At 28.2% G+C, this 13,132-nt stretch overlaps 1 protein-coding gene across 1 annotated transcript in view; it reads right to left on the reverse strand.

Annotated features, from left to right (window-relative positions):
* The window catches only part of LOC113373418 (protein phosphatase PHLPP-like protein), a 31,703-nt gene that overhangs the window by 16,076 nt on the left and 2,495 nt on the right, over nucleotides 1–13,132 (reverse strand). Inside the window, exons 2-4 of the mRNA XM_026613716.1 lie at nucleotides 7,979–8,370; nucleotides 6,046–6,368; nucleotides 5,560–5,765 (exon numbers count right to left, since the gene is read on the reverse strand). Coding sequence (XP_026469501.1) covers nucleotides 5,560–5,765; nucleotides 6,046–6,368; nucleotides 7,979–8,301 — 852 coding nt within the window. The 5' untranslated portion in view covers nucleotides 8,302–8,370. The remainder of the gene's footprint in view (nucleotides 1–5,559; nucleotides 5,766–6,045; nucleotides 6,369–7,978; nucleotides 8,371–13,132) is intronic.

Raw genomic sequence — 13,132 nt, forward strand, 5'->3', positions numbered from 1 at the left:
AATTATTTTTACAAAAGCAAAAATAAATAATTAGTTATTCCAAATGAGGAAAATACTAGATCAAGGTTATATACAGTTTTATCTCCATAAAAAATGTACCCATGAAATTTATAATTTGGTTGAATAAAGTAGCTATTATTTCGTAAAAATTCTTTAAAATTAAAAATAAGAATAAGGCGTATAATTAGACCCCTGACTATCCTATTTTTCCAAGGGGTAAAAAACCAAGTGACAATGGTGGGAGTTTTATTGAACATAGTCAGATGAATGTTTGATAGATATGTGTTGTTTGTTGTATTGGTTTGGTTTACTTTGTATATAATTGCTCAAAGTAAATTTGGACCTTTGTGCCCCACCATACTTTATTATAATTGTAAATTTAATTATAAAAAATTAGGAATGATCTTTAATTTTGCAACACCATTATCATATTTTAAAAACCCTTAGTTTCTACGACATTTCTCAATTTGTTAATTTCGCCATTAAGCACAACATTTAAAAAAACTGTATTTATGTGTATTTAATATATATTTATATACAGGGTGTCTCAAAACTCAACATGATGATAGTATTAATCGTAACTCTCAAGAAAAAAATATAAAATATAATCACAAGTAGTTTTAAAATTATGAGCTTTTAAGTGCAACCAGGAGCTTTTAAAATTTATCAATTTTGAGAAGCCGTCCATTAAAAAAACTGCTCTAAAGTGAATGAATTTGAATTTATTATCACTACTTAAAATATTAAACATGCTAATTTCACAGCACCATTGTCATATTTCCAAACTCATAGCTTCTAATACCTTTATGAATTTGCTAATTTAAACACTAATATTAAAAAAACATATGTATTAAATATATATTTATATATACTGTGTCTCAGGTTATAAAATAATGATAGTATTAATCGTAATTTTCAAAAAAAAAAATATAAAAAAATTACCTCACATGGTTTGAAAATTAAGAGCTTTTAAGTGCAACCTAGAGCTTTTTTGAAAATGCCTCCATTTATTCGGAATTGTGGATAATTTTGATCATGTAAACTTTGCATCCGTAATCGTAAATAACCGTTCTAAGATCATAGTCAAAAATAATGACACAATTGCCCCAAGTTTTCGAGAATCATAACATTCCGTTAAACATAAACTTAAAATTTTCAAAATTCGGCGAGTTTGAGTGGCCATTCTTTAAAAAATGTGCCCTAAAGTTGTGTTGGCAAGTTTCATCAAAATTTGATGCGTTTAACCAAGATTGTAAAATAATAAAATTCTTGATAGGTTGTTGATAAATAAAATCCAGTAAAAAAATAAAAACCCCAAAATAACACGATAAAGGCTAACGCATTTCGCTCACATTCAGTATAAAAGTTGCATACTACCAAAGTATTATAGTATATTTGAACTATTTTACAAAAACAGATATTATTAGAAATTTGTCGTTCTTTTTTTTATTATTTTTTCCGGGAAACGCATATTATTTATTATTATTTACACATCCTCCGATTCCGAGTGATCTTTTTCGTTTCCGCGCAATGATCTCGTCGGTCATTAGACGAGACGGGCGCAAACACAAGACACAAGAGCGGGCACGCGCTTCAATTCTTGTACCTCGAAGACAAGACGATACCCTGAGCGTGACCAAAAATTAGGTTCAGAGTTGATGGACACTCTTATTTTATTTCATACTTGCTCCAGTTTTAAAAGATCTACTCGAAAATAATGGAAATGATATAAAATATTGAATGTTTTAAAGACCACCATACCCGGACGTCCGATCAGTGGATTTTGGCATTCGAATTAGGCAAACTAAAGTTCCCACCAGAAATATGATTATCACAATATAATTTCAAGTGGAACAAGTCCTTTGTAGACATAGCTGCATCATTCGATCATATGATAAATATTTGACATAAGAGCTAATATAAACCCACACATAGGAGAATGGTAAACCGATGGGTTGCTTCTCATAAAATATATTGGGTCATAAGTCTTTAACAAACAGCTTATAGAGAATGTAAAGTAAGAGTTCTGATTGCTGTTGAAACAATAATAATAATAAAAATATGATCAGGCGAAAAAAATATTTTAAATACACGTTAACAAGAATAATATTATATAGGTATGTTATATATTTGCAATACATATCATTCTATATTCTGTTTATTTTTTTTTACTTTAATTGGACTTGTATAAGATATACTATTATTAATTTAATGTACTTCAATTTTTTTTAAATTATCTTAAATATGCATATGAATTGCATTATTATATAACTCTAACAGCTCGTTAAAGTGCAAAATTAATTAAATAAACTAATTAAATATTTGAGGCTATTATATATTAGGAGACTGAAGAGACTAACTATGGATAAATAATATGTTAAGGTAGGTAGTGCATTAGAACAATTTTTATATTTTTCAATAAATTATGAGAATATTATTTAATTTTGTAACAAAGTTAATTTAATTAATTAAGTTGTTTAATTTTGTAATAAAGTTGATTTAATTAATTTCTCATGCTTTGGTTATAATCCTTAAATTATTTTCTCTATTTTTTTTTATTAATTGTGACCTTTGACAAAATTGTGATTTTGTTAATTTGCATTGATACATGATACTTATAAAATAGAAATGCCGATCTAATTATCATAAAATAATAAATTTACTCGTAAAACTGGCGTCATGGAATTTTATGCATTTGTTTATAATATCGCTTATAACTTTTGCACAATTTGAATAATATAAATCAAATATTGAGCAAACTTGTATAGACATAATTTACAATTTTGCTTAATATTTTGCTGCTCTACAGTAACTCAGTATACTTTAAAATAGTATTGAAAAATAGATTTTTAACGGTTACCATACCCGGACGTGGGTACGAATTTATCTAGTGTTTCAAATCTAATTCGAAAATGGCTTTGTAAAATATCGTACATTTGTTTATATTCAGAAGGTATTAAATATAAGTACAAACCGCGAAAACCTTAAACTGCAAAGATCTTATTCCTAAGAACTTATTCCTAAGACCTTATTCCTAAGATTACAATTTAAGTACCTTTAATGAATCGCTCACGAAATACCATTAGATATTTTTGTTCAATTATTCAATCCATAATGAAATAACTTAGTTATTATACACCTATTTATAAATATGAATTTATAACTTAAAAATTGAATTGATTTAATAAATAATTCATAGATTCTAATTATATTTTGCTTATCGTCGCTCTCACTAAAAAAACAAGCGCCATCAAGATCACAAACCGTCAACAAATAGAGAATGCTCACAACAATTCACTGAACAGTTATATAATTTAAAAATGTCAACTATGAGAAATTCTTTCAAAAAATATTTTTATAAAGATATTTTTTAAAATACAAAAATAAATGCATAATCAAATGACTGAACCCGAACGTTCTTATTGGATTACACATACAAACTACAATTAAAGTAAGATATTCTATCAACATATTGTTGAAATGATTCTGGAAAATTAATTTCTTTTTTAACAGAAGACTAACTATTTAAGTTTATAACCTGAACATGTAACTGAACGTTATTATGGGTTTCATCCTAAGTAATTTAGCCTAAAATATTTTGTTCTAATTATTTTATCCTCAATTTAATTATATTTCTAACAGAAGACTCCAACTAACATATGTTAAAAGAATAGTTTACTTTTTTATACAACGTGATATAAATATTATGAAGCAACATACGATCACAAAAATAAATTGAATCATCAGTCCGGGTCTTTCGTAATCGTTATTTTTCTGCCCAATTAGCATTTTCAGTTATCTTAATGTCATAGTCTAATAATCTCATGCAGATTTATTGTAAACCTAAGCATTCACGTCACATTATTGCGGTATCATAGTAATTCGAGCACTTATTGCCCTATTAAATGACAAATATATGGTAATAAAAAATACACACATATATATATATATATATATATATATATATATATATATATATATATTAGGGTGGTCCTTAAAATTGTCATTTTCGAATATCCTTGCTCCCAAGGGCTCAAATGGTTCCAAATTGATGAAAAAACAATTCTCTGAAAGTTTTAGCTCTTAATATTGTCTTTTAGATAAAGCGCAATTCAATCAAAGATTTGTAAGATATTCATTTTTTTTTCAGATGGTTATAAATATGTTGACCAAACCAAAATACTTCTTTACAGGCATCCATCCCAAGAAAATTAAAATATATTTCTCAAAATAAGTTCAATAAATCCATACGTTTCGAGTCCCAATTTGACTCTTCCTCATTGGAAATAAAACTTACAAGTCGTTAAGACACAAACAAAAACAAAAATAACATCAATGAAAATATTACTTCACAACAATCATGTTATTGCAAAATAAAAAAAACGTTTTAAATATTCTTCGAGAAAGAAATAAACGAAAATAATAATTTCGACCACCATGCCTCAAGGTATCAAGTATGATGAAGGGATGTGCCATTTAAACATATTGGTTGATATATAATAATTTATAAATATCTACATTTCCTAATAAATTTACACGCATGTATATATATATGCATTAGGGTCGTCCTTAATATGGACATTTTGGAATTTCTTTGCTCCCAAGGGCTCAAATGGGTCCAAATTGATAAAAAACAATTCTCTAAAAGATTTAGCTCTTAATATTGTCTTTTAGATAGAGCGCAATTCAATCAAAGTTTTGTATAGAAATAGCATGAAAAAAATTTAAAAAATTTTCACTTTTAATTCATTTGTTGCTATTATACCAAAAAAATATTTTTTTTATTTTAAAATTTTTTTCCATGCTATTTCCATTGATTAAATTGTGCATTATCTAAAAGTTAATATTAAGAGCTAAAACTTTCAGAGAATTGTTTTTATCAATTTGGAACCATTTGAGCCCCCGGGAGCAAGGAAATTCGAAAGTGACCATTTGAAGGACCACCCTAATATATATATATATATATATATATATATATATATAATTTTTAGGTGATGATAACACGCATTCATCCAGATAATAAAATAGAGTGAAAACTAGCATTTGTTTCTTAAAATAAATTAAATTGATCCATACGTTTCGAAAACTAATTTGACTTCCTCAGTGGAATTAAATTACACAAGTTATTAAGACACAAACACAAACAAAAACATGATCAATAAAAATATTATAATACTTAATATTACTGAAAAAATAATAAAAAAAAATATAATTCGAAAAAGAAATAAACCAAAATAATAATTCCGACCATCATATATCTCAAGGAATGATGTCTGACAAAGGGATAAGTCATATATTAATACAAATAATTATATTTTTTAATAATTTCATTTAACATACACATATATGTATATATGTATAACACGTATACATATAAATACATAGTATATATACATGTATATGTAGTTTGTTTTATACCTTACATTATGTCTTTTTCAATTCAAGTTGTAAGTTTAGTTGCCATACAACAAGGCACAACTCAAGAGATATATATGTATATACATATAAGAATACATATATGTATATATAATCTCATATAAATAAATAAATCAGACTTACCTTTTGCAGCCATTCGAGCCAAATATCTCTTTCCCACGTTCGATTGAAACCGAAGAAAACGTGTTTAATTGATTGAGGTGATACAGTATTTGTTTCAGAAGAATTATGTGGTGCCACTCGTAATAACAATCGCCCACAACGTGGTGATTTTGGTTCCACAACACCACCTGATAAATCTATAATATCTGGCTGACCTTCATCATAGCCTAGTAAAGGATAATGATAAATATTAGCACTATATATGGTATAAATTCAATATTATTTTAGTATATAAATTATGCAAAGTATCTGGTGTCTACTGTAGCAAGTGTCTTCTATAATTAGATAGGTACTATTACTACTATAATTAGTTAGTTGATGGTTAGATACATATGGTTCCTATTCCTAATATATTCGCAGATATTAATAAAACATATGTATTACCAATTTTGAACGAATTCGTTAATTCTATTTAATTTCAAGATTTTTTTTCCTTTTTCTATTTACCAGGATATATAAGCAATTTGCTAGCAAAAAGAGCAACAGGTCTGCTCTTCCACTGAGGAAACACATGTCCCTTAAGAATTTGCAGATGACCACTGGCTGCTCCTGCATTAGGAGAACTTGCTGCAGGTCCTGTGCTAAGTTGAAACAAATATCGCAATTGTGTGTCTACTCCTAGCCGAGAACGTCGAGAAGGATCTGTGTAACCTACTCCTCGCAAAAATGTGTCTTGCAGAGCCAAAGGACGTTCTCGTAAGCCGAGGCGCCTTGGGCGCACTCCGCCGCAAGAGACCCATAGAGTTAACTCTGGAGGAAGGAGCATATCCCTGTAATAAATAGATAGATAATAATAATAATTTTATCAACAGGATAGAATGGGGCACAATAGTTCAATTTGTAGTAATTATACTGTGAAAACCAAACAAACTACATGGCAACACATTACCCTAAGCAACTATCAAACGTTCAGTAAAATTCCCAGTTAATTCCTAATTATGAAAATACTTCTTGCTATTTTTCTACATATTGTCATCTGCTCCTTTGCACTCCAAAATATAGGATATATACTGTGTTGGTAAGCGCATAACTCAACAACGCCTGGACCAATTTGGCCAATTCTTTTTTTTTAAATGTTTGTTGAAGTCCAAGGATGGTTCTTACGGCGAGACAAATTCGAATAATTTAACGGCAATAAACCGGGTCAACCCTAAAAACAGCCTTTTCTTATTCTCATGCAAACGTTTTCTAACTAAAACGTAAAATCAATTTGAGCTTTATTGCTATTAAAGTTCATATTAAATTACAAGCACTCACTGTATACTCCTTATAAACAATTATTCGAATTTTGATAAATCTTTCTGAAGTTTGTTAAGGAAATTTTCTAGGATGTTTGTAATTATAAAGTACTGGGATGTATGTGCAATATTGTACAAATAAATAGAAAAAATGCAAAAAATGACATGTCATCACTTGCATTGAAAACAAATGAAAACTATCATCTGCCAAAAATTTCAATTTACTTATGAATCTAGACAATATGAGGATATGTATAATAAATTTATGATTATGAATAAGAAAAATGAAATGACTACATTATTATTGCCGAAAAGCAGTTGAGATGTTCCAGAAATTAAAATAATATAGAATGCAGTATATGTATCGCAGATTGAATGACACACATATGAACAGGATATGACAAATTAATTCACTTAAAATATAAAATTAAGTATTAATCAGCCTATCTTTAATGCGATGCATGCGAAAAATACGAGCGCACGCCTTAGGGGGCGCCAACTCTAGATTCGGAAATTTTCAATATAGTTTTTATGTTCAATATATAATTTCTCTGCATCTTTTACTAATCTTTCCACAATATTTTTACAATTCGTAAAAATTTCACTTTATAACAACAAATGGGAAAGTAAAGATGATTACATACAATTCGGCCCTTACGATAACAATTAGGAGAAGTTTAAGATGCAATTTTGGATATCTTAAATAATAAAAAATTAAATTAATTTAATCCAACATGAAGTACCAGTGTTATGTTATGGTTATGGTTATGTTATACCGTTTAAAAGACTTCAATTTCCAATATAGTGTGGGAATTGAGACTCATCATTTTATTTAACGCAGTTCTACATTTAACATCGCTCATATTATAAATGTATATGCATTTTGGCGTTAAGAGTAATTTAAAAAACAAAAATTATTATTTTTAGCTAAACGGTAAATATTAATGTATTATATTAAAAATTGTAGAAATGGGTACAGGACAACGTCCTATACGATATATACCTTGGGATACATCCAGGGAGCAAACTTAGATTCAATGTCTTATGTGTGGTGGACCTTATTTCCACCAAATCATTAAGCTCAGCCCTAACTTATATTATTTTATAATTAATTTAAATAAATCAACAATCTATTTTATTACCTGCAGACATCTCTGGTAGTAGTACAATGGGTCAAATACACTATTCTACTGTGTTCTGACTCGCAACTAAGTCCTTCGTACACCCTGATCCAGCCAGTAGTACTATCAGTTTCTGATGAAATTGGAATCGAGATTTCTTCAAATTCTTCTTGACTTGACTCAATTTCTTCATCATTTTTCAATGGAATCGATAATGCAGATTTAAAACCTCTTGTACTAGACAGACGTCGAGACGATTTTCTTTGGAGAATAAATGTGTTGCTGTCTGCATTGATTTTACCACCGTTTTGGTCTAAGGTCAGAGCTGGCATTGCTAGGATCATTGTCGTAATTTTTTTAATTTACTTGTCATGCTATTATAAAATGATATATTGTGTTTTTTCCAGGGTCATCTAAAAATAATAAATTTTTGGTAAAATATATTGTATTGCATATCAAAACTTAAAAGTAATAGTTGTGTCAGGGTTTCTTATGCAATGAGTAGAACATGTTTAGTACTTTTAATTATTATTTTTCTATGTGTCCATCCCGTGTGTAATTATTATAATTGTTGTTTAATTAGGTCATAATCTTCAGCATGTTTTCTGCAAAAAAAACTTTCACATGGATGCAGATCTATCTAAACATATCATGCATTAAACAGCTTGTTTTTTATTCAGCGCCATACGTTATTATAGATTCCCACGTTTAAATCTATCACGATAAAGTACAAGTGGAATTCTTTAATAAATATTCTATATTCTTATATGGGTTTGTAGCATAATGCAGTTGTATTAAATTTTTAAAATAATGCTTTATATGCGTCGTGTAAAGCAGGTAATGTCCCATAAGTTTACACGAACAAAGTTTCCCACGATATTTACGGCATGTGCATAAATATATCAAGAATATATACAAAAAATCGTTTAATGATGCCCAAAATACATACTAATTATAATAGTTTCCTGTAGATCAAGCGATAACAAGAATTTTGCTAACACGTTTTTGATATTAGATTAAACCGATGATTAGAGTCTGATGAGAATCGATTGCACCAATTTTGAATCAAGTCGGAATAACAAGCAGAATTTATATAAAAAAATGAGAATAGTCATGAAAAATATAGAATAATAAATTCATAATTGTATAAATTATTAGTTACAAGCTGCAATATCCATAATTTTAAATTATATAAATAAACTAGCTGTAAGTGGAATTCTGTCTTGAGGCAATTATGGCATCGTGCCTTAAGGCAAATTGCTGGAACTTCCCGTACCGTAACAAAATGTTCGAGGAATACTGAATATTTTCAAATAGATTATTATAAATATTGTAACATTGTCTAATATTTATAAGCATTATATAAACTGAATTGCAGAGTTGAAATTATTTGTAAAGTATATTAGAACTATAGTCATAATTAAAAATAAAATCTGAAATATTTTCGATATACAAAAAACTAAAAAAAAAAAAACTAGTGGGGTGGGTGGCATCGTGCCTTAAGGCAAATTGCTGGAACTTCCCGTACCGTAACAAAATGTTCGAGGAATACTGAATATTTTCAAATAGATTATTATAAATATTGTAACATTGTCTAATATTTATAAGCATTATATAAACTGAATTGCAGAGTTGAAATTATTTGTAAAGTATATTAGAACTATAGTCATAATTAAAAATAAAATCTGAAATATTTTCGATATACAAAAAACTAAAAAAAAAAAAACTAGTGGGGTGGGTGGCATCGTGCCTTAAGGCAAATTGCTGGAACTTCCCGTACCGTAACGAAATGTTCATGGAATACTGAATGCTTTCAAATAAATTATTATAAATATTGTAACATTGTCTAATATTTATAAGTATTATATAAACTGAACTGCAAAGTTGAAATTATTTGTTTAAAGTATATTAGAACTATAGTCAGAATTAAAAATAAAATCTGAATTATTTTCGATTTACAAAAGATCAAAAAAAAAAAAATGAAACAAAAATTTTTTTTTCCAAAATCAATTATTTTGTTAAGACAAGCATAAAGTTCTTTGAATCATTTAAATCGGACACTTAGTTCTCTCAAAAACAGCCATTTTTTACACATTTAGCTCCGTATTTTCGAAATAGCTGGGCCTGCCTTTGCCAAAAACTGATAAACACTTCTCTTAATCATTACTAATTGAATGTTTTTAGATCATTCAAATCGGATACTGCGTTCTCTCAAAAACTCGATTTCTATTTTGTGCACTCTTTGCTCCCTATCTCCGTAACGGCTGGACCTGCCTTTGCCAAAAACTAATCAGCTTTTTCTCCCTATCAATAGGAATCGAATGTTTTTTGAACCATTCAAATCGGTTGATCCGTGCGCCCGAAAACGTGACTGGAAATTTGTATCCATACATACATACACACATACATACACACACATCCATTTTTTTTGAGGTATGCCAAAATGTTCAGAAACCTTCAAAACGTCGAGAAATGTAAAAAATTTCAATTTCGATTTTCGGCCCATTACAATAACTTACCCTACGGGAAGTTAATAAGAAAAAAGTAGCCGGACTTTTCCGGGTTGGAACCGATCACGGTTCTTCCGGAACCGGGTCCTTTTTGGACTTTGGAACCGGTTCTTGAAAATGACGGTTCTTGACAGCTCTAGTGTGTATATAACTGTTGGCAGGGGATTGTAGTAAATTTTATCTAGTTTCTTGCTATCTAACTGAAAAGGGGTGCTTTGCCTTGATATTTATGAGTAATTTGACAAAAACCAAAAAATGGCTCTAATTTTCTATTAAATGAATTTTCAATTAAATGCAGACTTCAACGTCCACCGGTCTGCGCCATATGGTAGCCCTATTCCCCATCCAAGAGGTTCTCACGGGTACTTCAGTTATTTCAGTACTGACCACGGAGTGTTTCGTATAGGATAGGTGTATATTCGTATATATAGATACGTAGATATTCTTGTGGCGTACCGGTAAGGCAATGGCCTTGCCTTGCGTCAGGTGCTCCGCTCGGAATATTCAATGAGGAGCAGTTCGAGGAACCGTGACCGATAACTATAAAGCACCATTATAGCACCACTGGCTCTAATAATTTTATTAGAATGTTCGAGCACCCTTATAATTGTAATGGATTGATAGATGTCTTTATGTATCAATAAATATGTAGAGACAATGATCCAAATTGTAGACATAACAAATTCCACGATATATTATGTTTTATATTTGGTTTATTTTATGTATGATTAAATATTGACAATACTATGTGTAATCATATTTATCATTTATAAAATATAGTTAGTATTAGTTTATTTAAAATGAAAAGGAAAAGTTTTGAGAATTATAATTTGGCCATGAGACTGGGGAGAAACAATAGAGAGATCCGAACTGACATTTTTACTTCTTTACACTAAGATGAGCCTATCTGTCAAGTAGAGATGCGATGCGTGTTGACAGGCCGCTACAAATTTAATACTTTGTGCTGGGTCACACATAATATTGTGTGATATCTTACTTTTTACTGGTATATTGGAACTTACTGTTCATCAATAATGTCATTATTTTTATAATGGTATATGATTAATATTAGATTAATTGTAAAATTGAGAGGTATTTTTTAAATATCATTTTTATAATGGTATATGATAAATATTAGATTGATTCTAATTTTTAGAGGTATATTGGTTCTAATATCGAACCCACTAAGTTAAGCCATAAGGTTAACCCTTGTAAAAGAAGAAATTCGAGCACTACAGCCCCCAGGACAAAGAACTTTTGTTTGCTATTAAAAATGAGTATAAAACTGAATATATTTTAGAATTGCAATATGTACTATTAAAAATGAAATAGAAATTATAGTTGATAAATCTAGTAATTACTAGATATGCACAAAGTTACTTCAATGCCTACAAAATATAAACAAGGAAATTGTATAAAATGTTAAGAGACTTATCAATATTTTTTTTATTATTTTTTTTAATTCATGTATTCTTTGATCTATTAATGTAAAAAATATAGCATAAATTGTTAACAATACATGAGAAAGAACTAACATTTATTATTAATCCAATTTTGATATGCTATAGTTATGGATCATAACATCATTTGTCAATTTTACAATTTTTATCTGAAATTTAAATTCATTCGTCCATTGCAATTCATGAAAAAAACTCTTAATAAAATACTGAAAGTTGGTGTATTAATTTTAAATTCAAATTAAAAACTTTGTAAAAATTAATTATCTACTTTACAATTTATATTTAAGTGTTTGTTCAAAATTACTAGTAATTAAAAAATACTAAAAATAGTTGCAATAATTTCAAATTTTAATTAATAAATTTGTAAAAAATATAAAAAATGTGTTTGTCTGTTTCACATCTTTTATCTAATATTTTATTTAAAATGACCATTTATTTAAAAAATACTGAAAGTCAATGCTTTTAAATCAGTAAGCAATATCGAATAAAAGATCGAAAAAAATGTATTTGCAAAAAAACTTTATATATGATATAAACATAGAATTCAGTAATTCATTTCAGTTAAATTTTGTAAAAAAAAAACAATAAATCCACCTGAAAATGTAAGTAATATTGAAAAAAGTATTCAGAAAATCAACAACAAATACAAGGAACAGAAAAGATGAGGAAATAATATTTTTGTTTAAGAAAAATTTAGTTAAAATTATCTGAAATTATTTAATAGTGTGAAATTAATGAGAAAAAAATATAGTAAATAAAATAGTCATGCGTAAAAAAACTAGTTTAAATGTAAAAGGAAAACTATGGAATAAAAAAGTGAAAACACATATTAATCTAGGAGTCGGATTATTTATGATCTTTATTTTATATTTAATTAGAAAACTGAAAAACCCAATATTTAAACTTATTTATATAATAAATATACTTTTATTTAAATTTTGGATCTACTTCTTTCACAGTTGTATTTATCATCTGTACATCAAATCTTTTGGACATTGGATCTTGAAATTTCTTATATCTTGAATTTCTACCTCACAAGAAAACTTTGGAAATCTATGAATTATTTTATTGTTGTTGAGGTTTGGTGATTATCTAACGTCCGAACTTTTAATATATTCAAAATCAACCTAGCGAAAAGCTCGAATATGCAGTTAGTTACGATACCATGAATTTATATAAGGAAATAAAATAATATGTCTTAAATA

This window comes from Ctenocephalides felis, unplaced genomic scaffold (genome assembly GCF_003426905.1).
Source record: "Ctenocephalides felis isolate EL2017-DRISC unplaced genomic scaffold, ASM342690v1 CF-g0.4_SCAFFOLD_01604, whole genome shotgun sequence".
NCBI lineage: Eukaryota > Metazoa > Arthropoda > Insecta > Siphonaptera > Pulicidae > Ctenocephalides > Ctenocephalides felis.